This window comes from Pantherophis guttatus, chromosome 7, assembly GCF_059756535.1.
Source record: "Pantherophis guttatus breed Tessera chromosome 7, ASM5975653v1, whole genome shotgun sequence".
Lineage (NCBI taxonomy): Eukaryota > Metazoa > Chordata > Lepidosauria > Squamata > Colubridae > Pantherophis > Pantherophis guttatus.
Window position 1 is genome coordinate 22,339,202 of NC_142069.1, and position 23,816 is coordinate 22,363,017.

The 23,816-nt window shown below is 38.6% G+C and overlaps 2 protein-coding genes across 5 annotated transcripts in view; one reads left to right on the plus strand and one right to left on the minus strand.

The window, feature by feature from the left end:
• Positions 1 to 8,161, minus strand: part of LOC117655648 (cystine/glutamate transporter-like) — a 29,543-nt gene extending 21,382 nt beyond the window's left edge. The window contains exons 1-3 of one of the 2 annotated variants that reach the window (XM_060694519.2): positions 7,889 to 8,161; positions 4,599 to 4,725; positions 3,082 to 3,197 (exon numbers count right to left, since the gene is read on the minus strand). In XM_060694519.2, coding sequence (XP_060550502.2) covers positions 3,082 to 3,197; positions 4,599 to 4,725; positions 7,889 to 8,102 — 457 coding nt within the window. In that variant the 5' untranslated portion in view covers positions 8,103 to 8,161. Of the gene's footprint in view, positions 1 to 3,081; positions 3,198 to 4,286; positions 4,444 to 4,598; positions 4,726 to 7,888 lie in introns of those variants that run through there. The other variant, XM_087873751.1, reaches the window with a different exon arrangement.
• Positions 8,162 to 18,537: 10,376 nt separating this feature from the next.
• LOC117655402 (cystine/glutamate transporter-like) overlaps positions 18,538 to 23,816 on the plus strand; it is a 37,543-nt gene continuing 32,264 nt past the window's right edge. Inside the window, exons 1-3 of one of the 3 annotated variants that reach the window (XM_034402819.2) lie at positions 18,538 to 18,752; positions 19,085 to 19,202; positions 23,575 to 23,707. Coding sequence is in view for 1 of the 3 variants with exons in the window: in XM_034402818.2 (XP_034258709.1) it covers positions 19,161 to 19,202 (42 nt within the window). In the remaining 2 variants the exon portion in view is untranslated. Of the gene's footprint in view, positions 18,753 to 19,084; positions 19,203 to 23,434; positions 23,708 to 23,816 lie in introns of those variants that run through there. The other 2 variants (XM_034402818.2, XM_060694520.2) reach the window with 2 other exon arrangements.

Sequence of the window (23,816 nt, forward strand, 5' to 3'; positions counted from 1 at the left end):
AGACTTCTGTTGTCTCTACAAAAAATTTGTTTGATACTGGAAGAGTTCAAAAAGATATAACAGACGTTAAACTGATACCCAGGATCAGAATAAAAGGAATGATTTTGCAATTAGAGAACATGTAGAAAAGACTGATTAACTGTATATTTTATCTGCAAATATCTGGCCATGTTACAAAGAAGAAAAGCGTTCAAATCTTTCACAGAAGAACTATAAAAAAGTGGAATAAGGTATAAATGGAGGTTCCTTTCAAGCTAGCTTTATTTCAACCACAAGAAAGAACGATTGTTTCTATGCTTCTAGAGATGAATAGAATTGTAACAAGACTATTTTATAAAGAATGTATGAAGAATTAACAGAGATGATGCTTAAAGAACTGATATATCTTTTAAAGAAAAAGATAGCGTAAAAAAGATTTTCTGGCATTAGGGACTTACAGGATGGCTGGTAGTTATAAAACGTTCAGTATTGTTTCATAAGACTGGAAATAGGAAAGAAAGAAATAAGATAAAATACAAAGAATGGAAAAGAATTATATAGAAGTTAATATCAGGTAGGGGAAATTAGAGCTCAGCATAGCTCTCCTCTAACCTAGAACAATTAGAGGATTTAATTAACTCTCTGGATTTAATTAACTCAGAGGATTTAATTGAACCTCTGTTCATATGGGTCTAGTTGGGTTGGGAGGTTGAGAGGTGGGGGATAAATGGAGAAGGGAACTGAGGGAGAGTTTGAAAAGGGCTTTGGGGAAGCAAGAAAAAAAAGATAGTAAAAATGATGTTGAAGATTTCACAAAACACAACAGTGATTGGTCTCATTCAAGACAACGATGAATCTGCATACAGACGGGAGGTTGAACAACTAGCCTTGTGGTGCAACCAGGACAATCTTGAACTAAATACACTCAAAACCGTAGAAATGGTGGTTGATTTTAGAAGAAAACTTCTTATACTACCACCTCTTACAATACTAGACAACACAATATCAACAGTGGAGTCCTTAAGGTTTCTAGGTTCTATCATATCTCAAGACTTAAAATGGACACCTAACATCAAAAACGTCATCAAAAAAGCTCAACAAAGAATGTTCTTTCTGCACCAACTCAGAAAGCTCACACTGCCTAAAGAGCTGCTGTTCTACAGAGTTCTACAGAGGAATTACTGAGTCTGTCATCTTCATCTCCATAACTGTCTGGTTTGGCTCTGCAACCAAACAAGACAAACACAGACTTCAACGGATAATTAGAACTGCAGAAAAAACAATTGCCATCAACCTGCCTTCCATTGAGGATCTGTTTATTGCACAAGTCAAAAAGAGGGCTGTGAAAATATCTACAGACCCCTCACATCCTGGACAAAAATTGTTTCAACTTCTATCCTCAAAAAGACACTATAGGGCACTGCACACCAGAATAACTAGACACAAGGACAGTTTTTTCCCAAATGCCATCACTCTGCTTAACAACTAATTTTCACAACACTGTCAAATAATTTACGAAGACTGCATTACTATTATTCTTCTCTTCCTTACTAGTATCTATCTCTTCCCACTTATTACTATAACCATTTTGCTTGTATCTTTCAATTTATATTGTTTTTATTTGTTTCTTAGTACGATTTAATAGTTCATTAGTAACCTTGACTATCACTAAGTGTTGTATCTTTTTATTTTTGATGAATATATTTTATACTCCTTATGTACACTGAAAGCATATACATCAAAGACAAATTCCTTGTGTGTCCAATCATATTTGGCCAATAAAGAATTATATTCTGTTCTGTTCTGTTCTGTTCTATTCTATTCTATTCTATTCTATTCTATTCTATTCTATTCTATTCTATTCTATTCTATTCTATTCTATTCTATTCTAACTAGCAATAGCATTTAGATTTATTTACCACCCCATAGAGCTTTACAGCACTCTCTGGGAGGTTTGCTAAATCAGCATATTACCCCCAACAATCTGAGGCCTCATTTTACCTTGAAAGGATGGAAGGCTGAGTCAATTTTGAGCCCCGTCAGGATCAAACTCCAGATTGTGGGCACAGTTAGCCTGCAATACTGCATTCTAACCACTGCACCACCAGGGCTCATATAATCATAAAAATGTTGGCTTATAAATTAAATAGGGTTCTGATATTGGGGCTGAACAAAAAGTAATTGCATCCTTGAATAAATTAGCTGGGTGAATTTGGTTCTAATGTGTTATTGAAATATACCCGGTTATGTGTGTGGATGGAATGAGTTTATGAAAATCATATGACAATTCTGAATATTTGAGAGATTGCACAGTTTGAAGCATCTGCATGAACTTATTGATATCTGGGAAAATGATAGATATTTCTATTAACAAAGGGATTTATATTTCTTTTTATTTATTATATTTAGAGGCTGCCTGATTTCAGAGTGATAATAGGCAGCTTGTACTTTAAAAGAGAAGAAAACAATAAAAGAAAAAAATATATGAACATCTGGATAAACCACAACCCTTCACCCAACAACTAGGGTTGAGAAAAATCCTGAGGACTGAGAAAAATTACCGAGTTCACAAATCAGGCTAAATGATATCTGGTTGAACAAACCACTATTGGTTGAATACAGATAAAACATGAAGGAGAAAACCTGGTTTACAAATTGCCAAAGCCTGTTTTCACCAAAACCAAACAAACCATATCATGTTTGATATGTCTGGTATGCTATATTGTTTATCATGTGTGTTAACCCATAGATTATAAATAAATGAGCTAAGTTTGTACTAATCATTGCTACAGCATTTTCACTCTGCTGTACCCTGATTACATGTTAGAAATAAAAAGTGGGACATCAACTTAACAAGTTTTGAATTCTGTGTTCATCAACTATTCCTGTACATCAACTATTCCTGTTAAATCTAGCTTCATAGATTTGATCAGAATCATTCTGCAGTAGGTAGCTATTAAATCTTCCAGTTGTTTATCTTACTTCAGAGCAAAGATACTTACAAAAAAAAAAAAACCCATTGATACTAAAGACTGGGTAGTAAATACTCATTTATTGATAATAAACTATAAGTACTTTGATCTTGCATTCACTGATACTCACTAATTCCTGCCATTGTGACCAATTTCACAGCCAGAGGAGGGACATGGCAAGAAGCAAAGAAAGGCTCAATGAGGTATCGACCAAATGCCAGAGACACCACAGCTATATTTGCAGGGCTGGAATATAAAAATTAGAAATGACAGAATATCAGATACAAATATTTCACTTTTTTGTTGGCTTCTCTCATCTTTGCTTCTGTTGAGGGCTTGTGGATTTTCACTTGTGAAAAACCCGCAAGTGAAATGAAGTGAAAATAGTGTCTGCTTTCAGAAATATTCATCTGGAAGACTGGGTAGAACATGAGGAGAACTCAAGTCTTTCTCATCCTTTCTCCTCTATAAGAAGAATGAGACAATGAGAAATGTCTACTTCTAATGTGTGGCAGACCAAAGTTTATCATTTAATCAAAATAGTCGACTTGGTCCACACCTTACTCCAAGTCATGGCTTGGTTCAGTTACAGTGGAATAAGCCACTTCTGGTTTTAGTCATTTTTTGTTGTTCATAATATTTAAATTAAAAATACTATATCATTTAATGTTTAAATATTGCTTTTGTAGTTTACATTGTGAATTCTATAAGCTACCTAGAGCCTAGCAGGTTTCAGTCAGTAGATAAATCACATAACTAAATGCAAAGTCCAAGTCATTAGCTTCAGCCAACATGCTAAATTATCAGTACAATGTTACAAATCATAACAGACTAATAATGTTAACATATTAATGATAGTTTTTTTTACAATGTGTGCTATCCTCTTCACATTCTTCTGGCTTATGATCTTTATGATAACATAATAACAAAAAGAAAAGGAGCACAATTGTCCATAGTATATGGTCAAAAGAGTCAAGATCACTCTTGACTCTTGGGATTATACCTCCATCCATTTTTATATATGTTACATAGAAAAAAAGCTAAAGTTTTGATGCAACACCACAATCGCCATCTTTTTTTAAGGAGTGGATCTACTCTATAGATGACTTGTCATCCACCAGCTGCTGGAATCTCTTTCAAGTCTGTAAACTCCCAGATGTTCCCTGGAAGACAGTTCAGTTGATCGAGGAGTGATCTGGCTTGGAGAGGGAGGACAATGTCATTCAATCAATCCCAAATTGATTTTTTTAGAGCCAGAGAAGCAGACTTTTAGTTTATCGCAAGCAGGGCAGTGGTATCTGCCCTGTAAGAAATGAAGAAAACCATCCATCTTACGACTGAAACGGAGAGGTCTCTTCGGTTTGTGATTGTTTTTGATCTGGAGTCTCCCTAGAGCTTTCTCTATTATTGCTTCCATTCTTCCTTTTCCCCCACTGTTCCTTGTCATTCTCAGATGCTTCCCCCCTCCTCCTTCCAAACATTTGTTAGATCTCAGTGGTGCTCCATTCACCAGCTGTCTGCCTTTAAAAACACAGCTGGAACATGCCCCATTGAGAGGTTTAAAGAGACAAAGCTCCCAATAAATCTTCCCATCATCTGGTGTTCCTTCCTTTTTAGACAAGCAAGGGAAAGAAAAGCCGTCCTTACCGTATCATAATAAATTCAGCCCACAATCGGAGGAAAGCCGGCAATGGTCCTAGAGTCTCTAAAAGATAAATATAATGCCCGCCTGACTTCGTAATACATGTTCCGAGATCTGCATAGGACAGAGCACCTGGAATTCAACCAAAAAAAAAAAAAGAGTTGTAAGTCATATCCATCGTCCTGGGACAAAGCTCCACTGAACTCAATAGGTCTTTCTCCACAGGTAATGTGGACATTTGGGGCCATAATGAGCCATATTTGGTCCTCCTAACACCTTAACTTGCTCACCACTGCCACATTTTAAACTTGTATTGAAACTATTAGTACCTGTAATGTTTAACGTAACACAGAGTGATATAAAACAACTGGGAAGTAATCCTTAATCATTTGTTGTATTTCAAAGTAAATGAAATCCAATTCAGAGGGTATTTTGGCCCTGAGATAGTCTCTCGGTTTTTATTTTATTTATTTGGTGGTTTAGAATTTATCAGCATCCCAGTTTGGGAAATGATTCACCCGTAAACTATTAAAAGAGCAAAAGTGACCCTTGGACCAGAAAAGATTGGACAGTAATTTTCACCCAAGTGAATAAGTAAGCGAACACAATGAGATGAAATTGATTTCTGGAAAGATGCAGTAATTATCACTGTGAATATATTTCCCCCCTCTCCCCAAAGAGTTGGAGGCACCTCAAATGGTGCAAACATTTATCTGTGCATCAACAACTATGAAATAGTTTGAATCAAATCAAAAGGAATGACACAAGATTGCTCGGGAGGGAGGGGGCTTTTTACCTGGAGATCTTCAGCTCAGTCATTTTATTTAAAATAGTTTTCTAGTCTCTTTTGCTATTTGTTCCCTAGCCACTCCAAAGCTTAAACCCGTGATGGCGAACCTATGGCACGCATGCCACAGGTGGTACGCGGAGCCATATCGGTGGGCATGCAAGCTCAGCTCCGGCACGCATGCACATGCCAGCCAGCTGATTTTCGGGCCTTCCGGACCCACCGAAAGTAGGGAAACAAGCTGTCTCCTGCCTCTGGAGGACCTGTGGGGAAGGCCGTTTTTGCCCTCCCCAGGCTCCAGGAAAGGCTCTGGAGCCTGGGGAGAGCAAAAAACAGGCCTACCGGGCCCACCATACCATTGCGTGCCAAAAGCGGGGGGAGGGCGGGTGGTGGGCGGGTGGTGGTGGTTGCGCATGCATGCACAGGGGGCGGGGCGTATAGAATTATGGGTATGGGCACACACGTGCGTGACCCCACCCCACACTCCCCCCGCTTTTGGCACGCGATGGCAAAAAGGTTAGCTATCACTGGCTTAAACCATCATAAAAAAGAATATGGTACATGATGACAAAATAGATATTAAAAAGGATTCAAAATGTGTTCTAATATAAAAGGGTATCTCCTATTCTTTCATCCATGTTCTGCATCCTATTTAGACAGAAAATACCTTGCTGGAAGGCTGTAAGTAGATTCCAAGGTATATTTTTGTAGCTGCCAGAACTGAAAGATTTGGGCAGGGCATGGTGTACGAGGAGACCTGTATTAGAGAGTCCACATGCTTTACAGGTAGCCCTCGACTTACAACCATTTGTTTAGTGGCTATTCAAAGATATAATGGCACTGAAAAAAGTGACTCATGACTGTTTTTCACACTTATGGCTGTTGCGGCATCTGCATTGTCATGTGATCAAAATTCAAATACTTGGCAACTGGTTCATACTTATGACAGTTTCAGTGTCTCAGAGTCATATGATCACCTATTAAGGACCTTCTGACAAGCAAAGTCAATGGGGAAGCCAGATTCACTTAACAACGGTGTTACTAACTTAACAACGGCAGTGATTCAGTTAACAGCTGTGGAGAGAAAGGTCATAAAATGGGGGTGGGGGGGTGGAGAAACTCACTTAACAACTGTCTTGTTTGGAAACAGAAATGTTGGGCTCAAGGACTACCCTTTCAGCTACTTGTGAAAATGTTATACAGTACTCTGAAGCATTGTTATGCCAGGTGCACTGTGTGCAATTTTAGAAGGCTACACCAAACTGCAGTCTGACTTACTAACAGGTGTATAGGCTGGCCATCTGCTTTACTTTTCACAGGATAAGTTTCTATTGGAACATGTCCTTTTATTTGAAGGGATACCTAGCAATGTGTGATTTTTTAAAAAAGAAGAAGAACCACACAAATGGGGATCAGCGGCCTGGTCAGAGATAGAATTCAGCCGGTTCAGACCAGTTCGGGCGAACCGGTAATGCCGATGATCAGTAGACCCTGCCCACCTGCCCCCGCTCTATCCTGTCCTTTATTTCCTGCTTTGTAGCTCATCTCAATCACGCAGCACAGCTGATTGCCCCCCCTCCCCGCTGTTCTACTTACCGTTGCTGACCTGGAAGGTAAGCAGCTGAGCTTCTAAATGCTCCATTTTCAGTGCTGGGTGCAACCACCTTAGGCACGTGCGAATGCAAAGCACATGTGTGCGCGCAAAACACGCACTCACCAAACCGGTTGTTAAACGAGCAGCATTCCATCACTGAGCCACATATTCCACGTCAGCTCAAATATTAGATTCTCCCTCTTCCCATTTCATTTTTTTAAGGAATTTATCATCTATCATCTCTACCTATAATTACCTATCATTATCTATCTCTATCTATCATCTCTATCTATTTCTCTCTCCTATCTATCTATCTATCTATCTATCTATCTATCCATCCATCTATCTATCTATTTATTTATCTATCATCTCTACCGATCATTATCTATCTCTATCTATCATTATCTACCTCTATTTCTCTTTCTATCTCTTTCTCTCTCTCTCTCCTCTCTCTCTCTCTCATCTATCTCTCATCTATATCTATCATCCAGTATTGAGTTTCACTTACCATTGCTACCGGTTCGGAACTGTGAGCATGTGCGTGCGTGTGTGTGCTTCGCTCGCTCGTGGCACTTCTGTGCATGCGCAGAACCTTCTGTGCATGCACAGAGTGTCCATGATGATGGCTGAGCGGAGCTTCCCGCTGCTGCTGCTACCAATTCGCCTGAACCGAGGTGAACCAGTAGAAACCCACCACTGCTATCATCTATATCTATCATATCATATCTATCTATCTATCTATCTATCTATCTATCTATCTATCTATCTATCTATTATCTATCATCATCTCATCTCTCTCTCACACACACATCTATGTCCCTCATCTATCATCTAGCTACCTTTTAATATTTTGAGTTTCTCAGGATGTAAAAATCAACATTTTTTTTTAAAAAAAAGAAAGCTACACAACTCACCAAACAGAGAAAGAATCCCACAAGCGAGCCATACAAGTAAGGAGACCCCTACATTGCCTGAGTTTTGCAATACCCCTTTAGGAGAAATGAAGATCCCACTGCCCACCATGGTGCCTACACCCAATGCAATGGCCCGAGTAAGGGTGATCTTCCTCCTCAGAAAAACAGCCTCCTTCTCCTCCACGAAAGCTTTTCTCTTCCTGCAGAGTCCCATATTTTCACCTCTCTGTTTTCTCCAGGCACCACTTGGGTTACTGATTGTCTGGCAATTCTGACTCTGTGCTGTCAATCCCTCTTTCTCTTCGTTTCTCTTTACTTAGCTAAGAGCACAGTTTGGCTGGGAATTCTGTGGAATAATGGGAGCATGAAGTAAACAAATATTTAAAGAAAAGTATCATGTGGGATAGGAAGTAGAGGCCAAAATCCTAAGGAACAATGTATGCTGGTGCTTTCACTGCAGCGGCTGATGAACACGTGCATGTCCTAATTCTCAATTTTGCATCCAAAGAATTTCGTTTGGGTAGTTATGTACTCTCCTTGGCTTCATTTACAGTATGTACAAGGCCAAACTCCCAGACAGGGTATTGACCCAAAGTTTTATTGATAATGGGCATATTTCCAAGAAACTTCAGTCAGATTACAAAATAATTCCATACCTTAATTTAAACAGGATGGTAGGCAGTTTTTAAAAATGGTCACAGAGGTTTATCTTTAACAAGATGTGCCCAGTTCATTTTGAGGATAAGCCATATGAACATTAGGAATAGGGGGAAAATGTTATCCATATAGATAATCCTCAGTTTACAACTTCAGTTTATTAAGTGACCATTCAAAATTACATTGGCACTGAAAAAAGTGACTTATGAGGTTTTTCACACTTATGACCATTTCAGCCTCCCCATGGTCATGTGATCAAAATTCAGATGCTTGGCCAACTGACTCATATTTATGACGGTTGCTGTGTCCTGGGGTCATGTGAGCACTTTTTGTGACCTTCTGACAAGCAAAGTCAATGGAGAAGCCAGATTCATTTAACAACCGGGTTACTCTTTCATCAACTGCAGTGATTCGCTTAACAAGCGTGGTAAGAAAAATCGTAAAATGGGGCAAAACTCACTTAACAAATGTCTCACTTAACCACAGAAATTTTGGGCTCAATTGTGGTCATAAGTTGAGGACTACCTGTATTCTTAAAAATAAAAACAACACGATAACTGAATTGTTTGTACAGAAAATCTCATTTCTACTGAAATTTAGTTTCTGAACTACTCTTTTGTGAATTTTGGGACTACTGTGTTTTCCTGAAAATAAGACCGGATCTTATATTAATTTTTGCTCCAAAAGATGCATTAGGTCTTATTTTCTGGTTAGGTCTTATTTTGGGGGAAATATGGTACTAAATGTATCCATCCGGCTGACAGTCTTAACTGGAGCTTATTTTGAGGGTAGGGCTTATAGTACAAGCATCTTGAAAAAATCATGATAGGATCTATTTTCTGGTTGGGTGTTATTTTCGGGAAACAGGGTAGCTGTACTTTGCAAATGTACAAAAATGCAATTCTTTTTAAGTGCATGTGCAAATACCTATTTAGGAAATTCTTTTCACACATCAGAAGATAAGAAATTATCAAATGATGCCACAATGTACTTGTCAGCCTTGTACTCATGAACAAAAATGGCTGGTGCCATCGCTGGCTATTGGGGGCAAGTCATTGGCCCCCATGGAGAGGGCTCGCAACTTGGGTGTCCTCCTGGACGCGCGGCTGTCTTTAGAAGAGCATATGACGGCCGTGGCCAGGGGGGCTTTTTATCAGGTTCGCCTGATCCACCAGTTGCGTCCCTTTCTGGATCGGGACTCCCTGCGCACGGTCACTCATGCCCTCGTCACTTCCCGACTGGACTACTGCAATGCTCTCTACATGGGGCTCCCTTTGAAGAGCATCCGGAGGCTCCAGCTGGTCCATAATGTGGCTGCGCGGTTGATTATGGGAGCGGCGGGGCGCTCCCATGTAACCCCTCTCCTGCGCAAGCTGCATTGGCTCCCAGTGGTCTTCCGGATGCAATTCAAGGTGTTGATTAACATCTTTAAAGTGCTCCATGACTTAGGACCTGGGGACTTATGGGACTGCCTTCTGCTACCGACAGCCTCCAACCGGCCAGTACGCTCCCACAGGGCAGGGCTCCTCGGGGTGCCGTCGGTCAGATAATGTCAACTGGCCACCCCCCGGGGGAGAGGCTTCTCAGTGGGGGATCCTGCCCTCTGGAACGAGCTGCCCCCGGAGGTACGGAGGATCCCGGACTTGCGCACCTTCCGCCGTGCCCTGAAGACTTTGTTATTCCAGCAAGCCGGGACGGTTTTAAATTTTAAATTGGATTTTAATGGGATGTTTTTAATTGTGGGCCAAAGTATTTAATCTGGTTTTAAATTGTTTTTAATTTTCATATTTATGCATTTGATCATGGCTGTTCACCGCCCTGAGTCCTTCGGGAGAAGGGCGGTATATAAATATAATTAATAAAATAAAATAAATAAATAAAAATAACACAGTTAATCCTGTGCATGTGTCCATAATACAATTTCTGTTTATTATTACATTCTTCATTTCTTGTTTTTTATCGACACAATAAAAACACTGAGTGGTTTGCAAGGCATCCTTACCTGTTCAAGATGATACCAGGCATAACTGGACATGGGAATAAAAAAGCATATAAAAAAAAACATTTATCTTGAATTCCTGGGATTTTGCAAAGCTGACCTATCCTGTTATTTCAAATAACAGAAGAAAGAAGAACAGATTTCTTGGTTGGTGCTATGGAGATTGTATTATTTCCACATCATGCAACACAACAGCTTGTATCTTAATAAAGTAATGAAAAGAATGTAATATTTATTAAACCCAACCACCCCCAGTGCTTTCCTGTGACAATCAATACTTCCATCTGTGGATCATCCAAGCTTCATGCCTACCTTTCAGGCTCTACTATTTACATCAAGTTCTGTTTTATTTATTCTCTGAGTATCTTCCGTTAATGATATCAGTATGTTCACAAACAACAGAGATGGAGAAGTCTCAAAGTCCAGAAGGAGGAAAAGAAATTTCAAAATAAATACAGGAATCAGACAAATTACTTGGAATCCAAGTGTAGCGGCCATGTGAAATAGGTCATGGCATGGGTTTTTCAGAAAAAGCTTAATCTTCCAAATTAAATTTTCTTCTAAACAAATTCAGCTTTTTTGGGGTGTTTAAAGTGCAAGACTTGTTCCAAAAACCGAGGAACACAACTTTACCGGAAGTATCTAGATGGCTTACTATTCGTTCATTTGCACTGATTTTTAAAAAATTGTTGCTATTAAGAAGGCAGGGAATGTCGGTCATCAATTTTTTTTGTTTGTGTTGTTGCCTTCATTTTGGTTAAATAAATTGGCTAGCTAGCTCTGAGATTAGAGAGAGAACTTTGAGATTAGAGAGGAAAATCTAATTAATTTTTCATTTCGTTTTCCTACCACTATCTAAGAACAGTTTTCCTGACAGTGGATAAAACAAACAACAAAACAAAGCAAAATGAAAAAACTAGAGGATGTATACTACCATTCAATTCAATTCAATTCAATTCAATTCAATTCAATTCAATTCAATTCAATTCAATCTCTCTCTCTCTCTCTCTCTCTCTCCCTCCCTCCCTCCCTCCCCCTCTCCCTCTCCCTCTCCCTCTCCCTCTCCCTCCCTCTCCTTCCCTCTCCCTCCCTCTCTCTTTCCCTCTCACCCTCCCTCCCTCCTTTGAAGGCACAAATATATAAAAGGAAAAACACTATTATATTCTTAGGCATTTACACACTATATTATCTAATACAGATTCAAAGTATTCTTTGCCTCCCACTCAACTGAATGTTGATGTAAGTAGAATGAATCTGTTTCCATATTCTACTTATTTTATGAAATTATGGTACTTTCCTCTCAGAATGAGCAGTCAAAATCTAAGATACCCCCCAATCAAACATAAAGTTAAAACAATCATTCCTTAAAAATCACTCCTTTCCAAAGCAGCCCATCAATTCTTCCCAGCATAACACATCCAAACCTAATCAACAAAGACTATATTTAGTCACCATCAGACTTAAATATGAAATGCCAGCTTCAAAAGAAATATCTTCAAGGCCTTCCATAAAGTCAACAACTAGGGGACAATGGATTTTTTTTTGGAGGGCCCATGTTCCACAAAACTGGAATAATCTTAGAGAATATGTGTCATCTATTGTCACATTCTCCATTCACAAGGAGCTCTTTTCTGTGGTGGGCCTACAACTCAATATCTGTCTAAGTTGGATCTTTTACTATTTTTTTTAAACTGATGTTTAAAAATGCTTCAAAAAGATATTGATATAAAATGACGAAATTGGCAACATTCAGAGAAAATGCTACACAGGTGGTATCTAGCGCCAGCTAGATTAGCGAAAATGTTTCCCAATCTCTCAGCCATGTGTTGGAAATGTGGAAAAGCGGTCGGTACCTTCTATCATTTATGGTGGACCTGTCCAGAGACCAAAAGGTTCTGGTCCAAAATTCGATATTGGCTATGTGAAATAACGGGACAGGAGATAGTTTTATCTCCAGAAATCTTCCTTCTGGGTATAATCGGAGATGGCCTTAACAACAACAAAACTCAACTCATAATCCAGATAACAACAGCGGCTAGACTAGCTTTTGCGAAATACTGGAAAAATAAAATCATACCATCAGAAGAAATATTAATAAATAAAATCCTAGAGTGCGCAGAAATGGCAAAACTGACGAGTGAGATAAATAATGAGGAGAAATCTAAATATTATGAAGTATGGGGAAACTGGTACAATTGGTTGAAAAACAAGACAAAAACATGATTTTAGGATATGATTTGTTATGCACTTGAAGTACGAGCTATATTACATAGAATATTGAACAGCTAAGGATGAAGTTTATTTGATGTATGATTTCGTAAAATGTATAAACACTGTGCCTCTGAAGGAGGTAGAGATTGTATATTTTTTCTTTTATAACGGAAAAATTCAATAAAGTATATTTAAAAAAAAAAGATATTGAAAAGACTTGAATTCATCCTTATTTCCAAAGATCGGGAAAGCAGGAACATTTTTACTCAGTGTCAATAAGAGTCCAGCTTAGGGTTGCCAGGTCTGTTTCCAAAAAATAGCGGACAAGCGCAGGGGTGGTGGTGGGATTAAGTAGTAAAAAAAAAAAAATACAATTAAATTATATATTTTCTTACAAACATTTTAACACGTATTAAAATAATCACTTCAAAACTTTACTTAAAATTCAAAACATCAAATATAATTACAAAAATATTAAATTACATTTTAATTTCATCATAAAGCTTTTGAATAAAAAAAATGTCCACTATTTTGTGAAAAAAAATAGTGAAAATAATGTGAAAAAAGCGGACTGTCCGTTCAAATAGTGGACACCTGGCAACATTAGTCCAGCTGTTGTAGAAAACTGAGATTGAGCAGGCCTGAAATCTAATAGAGAAGTTAAAATGATGACCTTCTGACTGTCATCAAGTTTTACGAGGAAGTGTTTTACAGGGAAGTGTTTTCCAACATATTTCATTACTTAAGCAAAGTTTAACTGAAAAGACCTTTACATTTCAACACAGAAATACTGAAACTGAGTTGTGCTGATTGGCCGATGTGTTGTTTATCTTGCAGTAAAGAATTTTAACTCCTTTCAGATTTTTAATTTGCAAAATTGACTGTAGCCTGTTCATAATAATAATATGGCAACAATACAGAAACAAACTAGGTATTACATAATTATGTATATCCCAAAGGTGTTTTTTCAAGAGGCAACTGGACTGGGCTTTCTGGTTTTTCTCTGAAGACATTGCACTTCTCATCCAAGAAGCTTCTTCAGCTCTGAGGAGCTTCTTCAGAGCTGAAGAAGCTTCTTGGATGAGAAGTGAAACGTCTTCAAAGAAAACCCAGAAAGTCCAGTTGCCTCTTGAAAAAAGCATCTTTGGGACAACCATGGATGACTGGAAATCTCCATAGATAATTATGTATACTTTTCTTTTTTCACAAAATGTGAAAAATTATCTTTTTGCATATAGGAATGGAATGCCCATTGATTTTTTTTTTTGTAGAAAGAAAAGATGAATATTAAACAGAAAAAGAGCTCTAAAATTAGTATATTAAATTAATACAAATCATCCAAATAACAACATTTCAATGTAGCCTCCAAATGTGCTAACAACAACAATCAACAAGGAAAAGAGTCTCCATCTGTTGCAAGAAAGTAGATTCTCAGAAATGTTAATTACATGTGCATTAAAAAAAAGTGACAAGAATGCAGGGATGCAAGAATGCTCTTTGGAGTACCAGAGCTGGACTGCAAAATTCCAATCATTGGCTAGATACTAGCAAAAAAAAGTTTCTTCTGCCATCCAATGGCTAGCAGGATATTTGCAATCCAAATAACGTTAAATTTTGATTTAGCAAAATCAGAACTAAAAATCAGAGGCTAGTAGCACCGTTTCCTACTAACAAATTTAAATGAAAGGCATAAGCTCCTTTGAGCGGCAGCTCTCATCATTAGATACAAGTTTTGCATTTGAAATGCAAAAAATGCCCAGAAGCCAAAAACTAAGTTGCAGTTCACAAAAGATTATAGCTTTTAATAAAATTTGTTTGTAGGAAAAGGTGCTACCAGGATCCTTGTTATTTATGTGAATATACTCTTCTGAGTATAGTATTTAGGTTAGGAAGGTGTCTCATTTATATTACAGAATTTGATGGAGTGATTGATCTTTGATATATTTGCATTTAGCATAAACACTAGGCAGATTGTCTAAGAATAGAAATTATCTATCTATCTATCTATCTATCTATTTATCTATCTATCTATCTATCTATCAATCAATCATCTATCTACCTACCTACCTACCCACCCCTCTCTCTCTCTCTCTCTCTCTCTACCTACCTACCTCTATCTATCTATCTATCTATCTATCTATCTATCTATCTATCTATCTATCTATCTATCTATCTATCATCTACCTAAAAAATTTAAGAATAGAAGTATCTTCTGCACTAATGTGGAAGTACAGCTAGTAGCCAGAAGATTCAGAACTGCCTAATTGTCTTCTTTTAGTCCTCAGCAGGCTGGTTAAAAAAAAAATTAAATTAAATTACAGGCTACAAACATTTATAGGCTTATTTAAAAGACTGATGGATTATAAACAAATTATATGTTCCTTCTCCAGGCTCTCTCAGTTGAGCAATTACATGGTTTGAATAATTGAACCCCTGAATCATTCAATCACTACATTCCTTATAATAGTGGAGTGCATTTTTTTTCCTCCTAAGCCGAAAACCACACTTGGACTTTAACTGATAAGCCAGGATTCTCATTTTTAAAAGTAGCGAATGCAATGAGTGGAACAAGGGAAAAAAATTAAATATAACCAATATGATGACTTTCTTATTACATATATAATACTTTCCCCTTTCCTTCCATTAAGAACTACAATTTGGTAACAGCTTTTGGAAGCTTCTGTAGATCTCACCCAAGGCTATTATTAGGGACCTATGACTGTGTTACTTTGCCTTACCAAATGCTCCCTTACTGGGGATATGCAAAACCTTCCATTCTGGGAACAAAGTTGACTAAAAAACAACTTCCAAATGTGATTCTTACCAATGTAATCATTACAATATTATTAATGTTGCTCTCTGCCAGCATATGCCACAATAATGAAATGCAAGCCAGGTGACTTCTTTAGGGGATGAATAAATTTCAAGACTACTTAGTGTGTGTGAGTGTGGTAGGGGTTTCATTGAAGGTTGCTTCCTTCTAATTAGGAGCTAGGAGGACTCTGCCTAAGAGACATCTCATTTTCTTGAAGGTTTTCTAGTTTTTGTTGCTAGGAGGCTTTTACAGGTAGTCCTCGACATACAACCACAATTGAGCCCAAAATTTATGTTGCTAAATGAGAAATTTGTTCAGTGACTTTTGCCCCCAATTTACGACTTTGCTTGCCAATGATTCACTTTGTTAAGTGAATCATTGCAGTTGTTAAATGAGTAACTGTTGTGGTCCGCCAGCAGCCTGCGGAGCTGGCAGCGGAGTCGGATGAGGCCCGGATGAGGGCTCTGCATCGGAGGCAGAGATGGGGCCAGGGCCATCAGGGAGTGATGTGTGGACTCCGGAGCCTCTAGAGGCTGACATTAGAGAGGCAGAGGAACAGGAGGAGCCTGTTCCTAGTGCACACACGAGAAGAGCTGCCAGAAGGCAAGAGCAGCTAAAACAAAAAGGATGACTTGGGAGTAAGGCCAAGAGATGATTGGCTCCTCCCATAAGGCTTAAAAGACCAGCAACAGCTCTTGGGCTCTTTGTCAGAAAACAACATTGATAGATTTTTTTCTTGTCTTGCTGCATTTATTTCCTGTTGGCGTCTTCTGCTCCTGAACTTTTGCCAAGAAAAGCCTTTGGCAGGTTGCCTAATTAGACCAAAGTTGGTGATAAGGCTGAAGAATTGTGTTATGAAGAATTTGTTTTGAATTAATTTGGACTATGCTGAGAATGAGTTAATTCTCAGCTGTTCTAATAAAGTCTGTTTGTTTTTGAACTGATTGCATCTGATAATACCTACCTGGGCCTGCGTCACAACAGTAACATGGTTGTTAAGTGAATCTGTTTTCCCCATTGACTTTACTTGTCAGACCCTGCTGGAACACTGCAACCATCATAAATATGAATCAGTTGCCAAGTGTCTGAATTTTGATCGTGGGACGACTGAGCAGCTGGAACGTGTGAAAAATGGTCATAAGCCACTTTTTTCAGTGCTGTTGTAACTTGGAACTTTGAAGTGAGCTGCTGTAAGTCGAGGACTACCTGTAGTTTGAGCATAGTGATTAAATCCAAACATTGCTTATTCAAGTCTGCCAGGGCAAATAGATGCCTGAGGCTGAAATGAACTCTGACCTACTGTGTCCACTCTATACAGTGTCTGTATTCTGGACATTCACCTTTGGAACCTGGCAAGCTATCTGGGAACAATAGGAGATTCACATCCAAACTTTAACTGGCTAATTGAAGTCTGTTCTTGTTGTCGAGGTGCCTTCTCAAAATGTTGGATTTCAACTCCTACAAACTCTAGTCCATATACTTTTTCCAAGTTGGTGATTAATGAACACAGCCTGTTTCTAAATCTTATCTCCATTTTGTGTTAATCTAGAAAATTATTAAGAGCCCCCCCACTTTCTTTCATAGTAAAACAAAGGAACAAAATCAAGGCACTGTAGGTTAGGGAAGAGTAATAGTCTATCCCAATGTTTCTCAACCTTGGTAATTTAAAGTTGTATGGGCTTCAACTCCCAGAATTCCCCTGCCAGTTGAAGTCCACACAACTTCAAGTTGCCAAGGTTGAGAAACATTCATCTATTCCAGGGGTGTCAAACTCAAGGCCCGCAGGCTGGATCTGGCCCATGGGGTGCTTAGATCTGGCCTGTGGGGCTGCCCTGGAAACAGTGAAGGACCAGCCCATGGTGCCTCTGCCAGCGGAAATAGAGCTCAGGAGGGCCGCACATGGTGGCCTTTTTCGCTGACAGAGGGCTGCAGGAGGCCATCACAGCCAGAAATGGAGCCCCGTGTGTGTGTGTGTGTGTGTGTGTGGAGGTCCCGAGTTCAATTTTTGCTGGCAGAGTGCTAGCAAAACAAACTACTAGCAAAAGTGGATCCCCCCCAGCACCTCCCGGACCACCACAGGTGCCCCCAACACGAGTGACGTTGAGCTGGCTATGCACACCATGGCCATGCCCACCTGGGCATGCCCACCCAGCCCCATGACATCAAATACAACCCTGATGTGGCCCTCAATGAAATTGAGTTTGACACCCCTGATCTATCCTATGTCTTTGGTGTTAATCTGGCTGTGTTTTGCTAATATTATGACTCTTCGTTCTACTTCCATCACCTATCAAACCATTACTGATCAATTCTCATTGATCACAAAAGGTTATTCACGGATAGTCATAAAATGTTCTGAAAGCATAATGTGATTATGTTTGAAAAGATAGATTTATAATGAAAATGGGGGGGGGGAATAAAGAGTAATTAACAACAGCCTCCCCTTACTGTTCTTACTAAGAGTTTCTCAAAGGCACCACTGTGGTGTGGAAAGTTACAGTAATTCTTACTAGCAGCCTGTACTAATGAATTCAATCAAGAATCCACAAGATTCTTTGAGGAGTCTGTAGCTCATATGCCTTGTATGAAGGAGATCCTAGGTGGAATGCCTGGGATTTCCAGGTATAGCAGAAAAATCACACCTGATAACTGGCGATGAATCAATCTAAAACAATACACAGCTAGATGGTCTTATGATATAATAGAGAGTAAGGCTTATTTCTATGTTCCTGACAGCAGAATTTTGTTTCTAAAAGTGTTGATCTCATTAGCTTTGGAAAGATCATATGTCAAGCACAAGGAAGACAAATCTGGCTTGATGCCTGTTCCCCAAATATGCCAAAGTTTAGATGGCGATAGACATTATATTTACTCACAGGCACCAAACCTTCTTTAATCAGTGTTCCTATTTATTTAGTTTTGATTTGGTTTAGCTACTAACTGCTGCCACTTTGTCTGGCGGGAAAGTTTTACTTTCTTTTTCTAGTTATTCTGAGAGGGCTTTCTTTTTAAATTTTAAAAAGTCATAACAGGGAACAATTTGTCTTGCCTTTGAAAACTGGTGTAAATGAATAATATTCAGCATTGTGCACAGAAATAGACATCCTATTTGGGTACTTTCATTAATGATGAAAGAATAGGATAATAAGAAAGCCCAACAGTATTCTGGTGCACTAACAGGAGTAAGCAAAGATTATTCCAGTCTAAATTATCTAATCATAAGGAGAAATATACGCATTTGTCTTAAATTTTCTGGCATATCGGGAATAAATGTTCTCTCTCTCCCTCCCTCCCTCTCTCTTTCTCTCTCTCTCCCTCTCTCCCTCCCTCCCTCTCTCTCCCTCCCCCCTCTCTCTATATAAACTTTACTATATAACTATATATATTTGAACTTTAATTGATTAATAATTCAGAGAAGATGATGATGATGATAGCAACTTCAGAGTTAAAAAGAAAATATGTTTGTTCAACTGCTACTTGTCCTTTTGGCTTATTTTTTTTTTTTAATAAATAGATAACAGCTGAGCTAAAAGCCCAACAACAGAGAAAGCATCCAGTAGAGCTCTGTTCTTGGTCCTGGAGGAGAATTAATGTGCTCTCACAAATTAGTGGCTGGACATCTGCAAAGACAAGTGAGTAACTTGGACATTCTGAAAGAAATAACTTTTAGGCATAAAGACATCAGATTCGCTCTCCAGAAGTGTTGGGTTACAATTCCCAGGATGTTCAGCTGGTCATGTTGACTGGGGTTTATAATAATCAGATTATAGATTGGGAAAGCTAGAGAAGCCTCTTGAATAGATAGCATAGAAGCAGAATTTGTCAGAAGGTTAGAGAAAAGCCAGGGATAGGGCTACCATCTTTTTTGTTTTAAAATGTTCCTTTAATTGTCACTTGATAATGCATGTCCTGGTGCTGGGAAAACCTGTAGTGAAATTCTGCAGATGAAGCTGATATAATGGCTGAGAAAAAAGCTACTTTTATGGGCAATAGGCAGGCATCCTTAGCTAGAAAATCACAATCCATATGAAAATATATTTTTGGGGGTGGGTGGGTTAAAACTCTGTCAATTCCCGGATACTCCTATTTCATAAACCTGCTTGCGATTGGAATTGTGTTTGAATGTCATCTGCAAAGCTGATACAGTAATAACGGAAGCTGCAAGGAGATTTTTTTAAAAAATAAACTTTTTCTTTTTTTCTTTATGGCTGTGTAGATTTTTGTTTTATTTGCCTGAGGAATGTAAGAGCTCTTGCAGTGTCACTTTACAAAGCCCGCATGCAAGGAAACCCAAACAGGGCTAGCAAATATGGGCTGTGAAAAGCAGGATAACCACTAAGGCGTCAAAGGATTTGATGATTTATTTTTTTTTTGGCAGTGCTCAAACTGTATATTTGATTTGGGGGTGTGCGACATTTGGGGGATGGGTGCTTAATCGGGAGGTCACATTGTATTGTCTAACTTTTTCAGTATTGTGAGCTAAGGGAGGCTCAGCCAATCTCATAGTACACATGTCGTACTCTGACAATAAAGGTTTGAATTTGAATTTGTGAGCCTCTGAACAGTCTGGGTTTTTTTTTTTTTGCTTTGATAAAAATACCAATTAATAAAATCTTCACCACAATCTCTGAGATCTTCGAGACCGCCTGCAGCTACCGATGGCCTCCCATCGACCCGTGCGCTCCCACAGAGAGGGCCTCCTCGGGGTGCCATCAGCCAAACAATGTAGGCTGGTGACCCCCAGGGGGAGGGCCTTGTCTGTGGGGGCACCCACCCTCTGGAACCAACTGCCCCCAGAGATAAGGAGAATCCAAGACCTCAGTGCCTTCCGCCGTGCCCTTAAAACCTTCTTTTTTCAGCAAGCCGGGCTGGTTTAACTTTTTTCTTAATTTTTTAAATGTTTTAAATGGGTTTGTTATTGTTCTTAAATTACGGGGCCAAATTTATATATATATATTTAATACTATTTTAATGTTTGTAATTTATGTTTTTATTCGGCTGTACACCGCCCTGAGTCCTCAGGGAGAAGGGCGGTATATAAATTGGATATAAAATAAATAAAAATAAAATAAATAAAAATAAATAAAATCTGCTCTTGACTTCTCCAAGCAAACTGAACAGAGTTACAAGGCAGCTACTTTCCTTCCACTCTATTTTTAGCATTTGGTAAAGTGCCTTCGAGTACGAAAGCTCTGTTGCAATCCTCTTGTTGTTTGCTATCGATAGACACATTCTTTGCAGTAAGAGTCTTACCTACTTTGAAAGTCGTGTAAGCCAACGATGAGGTTGGTGTTTTGTTTCTAAACAGAGCCACGGGCATCTTAGGACTTAGGAAAGCTTGCGGGAGCACTCCTGGCGTCTTGCTCATATGAGAAATACTAATGCTAATTACTGGAGCTGAAATAGTTAACGGAATAAAAATTGCTGGGAAGTTGTTGTTTGCTACAATATTGGACCCCTACAGAATGCTGGCCTTTATTTTTGTTTTTGTCAACACAGCTAAAAAAACAGTGGCAGGATGAGACAAAAACCGCTCCTTGTCCTTTCGTGGAAAAGGGCTTGCTTATTTTTCATTTGTTACCATCAAAATGGAGGGTCATGAGATTCGTATGGGAAAAAGGGAGATCTCTTTGGGAATATCTGAAACAGATCCTGCTGTTCACAGAAGGAACTGGCCAAGAGGCATCAGCATGCTGGGTCCCGTCCCCTCCCCTCTCCTTGAATTCCTCAAAATAACAGGATTGGTTGGCTGAATGTTGAAATAAACAAAACAAGCAAAATGTTGGGGTTCTGAAGTCTTTTGAATCATCAAATCTTTCTTCTGAAAGAGACAGATCAGTTTCTTATTTAAGTTTTAATAATTTTCATTCCTATCTTTCTTGTTTTGCAGGAAGGCAGTTTTTATTTCCATGATTTTTTTTTAAAAAAATCTCAATAATAAGAATAATTCAACAGTAGAACCAATAATTCCACAGTAGAACCAAAGAGGGACGCGGTGACTCAGTGGCTAAGATGCTGACCTTGTTGATCGAAAGGTTGGCAGTTCAGCAGTTCGAATCCCTAGTGCTGCATAACGGGGTGAGCTCCTGTCACTTGTCCCAGCTTCTGCCAACCTAGCAGTTTGAAAGCACATAAAAAATGCAAGTAGAAAAATAGGGACCACCTTGGTGGGGAGGTAACAGTGTTCCGTGTGCCTTTGGCATTTAGTCATGCCGGCCACATGACCACGAGACATCTTCGGACAGTCCTGGCTCTTCAGCTTTGAAACAGAGATGAGCATTGCCCCCTAGAGTTGGGAACGACTAGCACATATGTGTGAGGGGAACCTTTACCTTTTACCTTTTAGAACCAATTATGCTAAGAATGATGGGTTCTTATTCAGGATATTGGGAGCGATATTATAAGTTCTTTTGGTGTGTTCTTCTTTTCTTCAATTCAGGGGCCTTGGGAAAGACAAGGAGTATGGTTATTTTCTGACACTGAATGATGTGTCATGAATTATAACCCCATAAGTTGGTAGGTCCAAGATTTGAAAGTTGATAGGGACAGAGAAAAGGTTATGATTAATTTTAATTGAACTAAAATTAGGACCAACTAGTTGCATGAGCTATTATGTATTTACTACTAATAAATAGTAATGAATTTATGAATATTGAATCATTTTCTCTTGGCATTAAAAATCCAAATTATGGAGGAGCTATGAAAATTACATTCAGGTCTTTGGGAAATCACATCTGCTCCTGGAAACCTATTTTCTCTACAAGATGAGAATCCCTCATATATGTTCATCAGTAGGATAGAGATGTGCGCCATTATAGAATGATGGCTTTCTTGGTTAAAGTTCTGCCAGCCAAGATGAGGATTGGACTGTTAGCTTCTACATGCAACTGGATTTGTTTCACCTGTTTTATAGAAAGACTCTAGGACAGAGGTCTTCAAACTTGGCAGCTTTAAGACTTTAAGCATAGCTGGCTAGAGAATTCTGGGAGTTGAAGTCCACAAGTCTTAAAGCTGCCAAGTTTGAAGACCTCTGCTCTAGGATTTAATGTAACAGCTTCAACAAACCTTCCCCAATGAAGTCCATTTCAGATATAGTTTCCAGAATTCTGAACCAGCATAGCCTTGCATTCACTATTTATCTAGGACAGTGTTTGGGAAGGTTGGCTTTGAGGGTTGCACTGGGCTAAATCAGAAATATCTCAACAGGTTATTGTCTATATTCATTATGAAAAAAGTGCTCTGAGTGTACAGAGTTTAGTGGGTATTCATGGAAGAATGGGCTTCCTTATTTCTACTAGGATGCTCCACTGTTACTTTCTCTTCATGGAAAGTCCAGTTATTTTCGTGAAAAGCTTCTTTGTTATTCGCTTTTATTTATCTACTGTTAACGATAGCTTGGCAGTTTTCCATCACTGGAAAAAAGTGATACGCAGAACTTAAAAAGATATAGTGATTTCCATAACATTTCCCTATGATTCTTTATACAGGTTGATAAATTTTTAGAAAACATCAGTACAAATTTAGTAGAAACAAAAGTCTTTTTTAGTTTGCCAGCTGAGATCAAAATGTGCTAGCTTTTGATAGCAACCTTTATCCTTTTTTTGTGTGTGTGTGATTCTTTATATCGAACTTTGACAGAGTAACGTTCAGTTAGAATAGACTTCAACTAGAGGATTTTCCTTTGATGACTCTTTACAAAGAAAACTACCTTTTAAAGCTGAACACACAGTCATTCTAATAATTAAAATCCAAACTGATAATTATGTTAAGCTTCTGATAAATTCCTGAAGGACTCCAACTGGTTCCAAAGTTGAATGTGTACCTAAAAAGTGTGTGGTTTTGTTTTGTTTTTTTGCTAAGGGACTTGTGTCTGGCTTTTAGTTTACCAGTTCTTATTATTCAACAGCTCTGTGATCCTACTTATCTACACTGCTTAATGCTTTCACATTCCTTGCTTATTTTTCTAAAGAAGTTAAGATTCTTTTTAACTCTTTGCTAAATTAGGGACGTCTGAAGTTTGATGTTTTTGCCCATTCTTGCCGTTAGAGATGACTTAAACAAAAGTCATCTCAGCATTGTTCCGTGGATTAAATAATCCTGCATCAGTCCATTTCTACAGGGTTCCTTTAATTGCCGGGTAAGTGCCTTTTCTTATGTATGAGCTGTTATTAACAGTTGATGAATGTATGCTAAGAATAGTGTAGCTAACCTAGGAAATAATGGGAATGGTGTGGAGTTTAAATGAA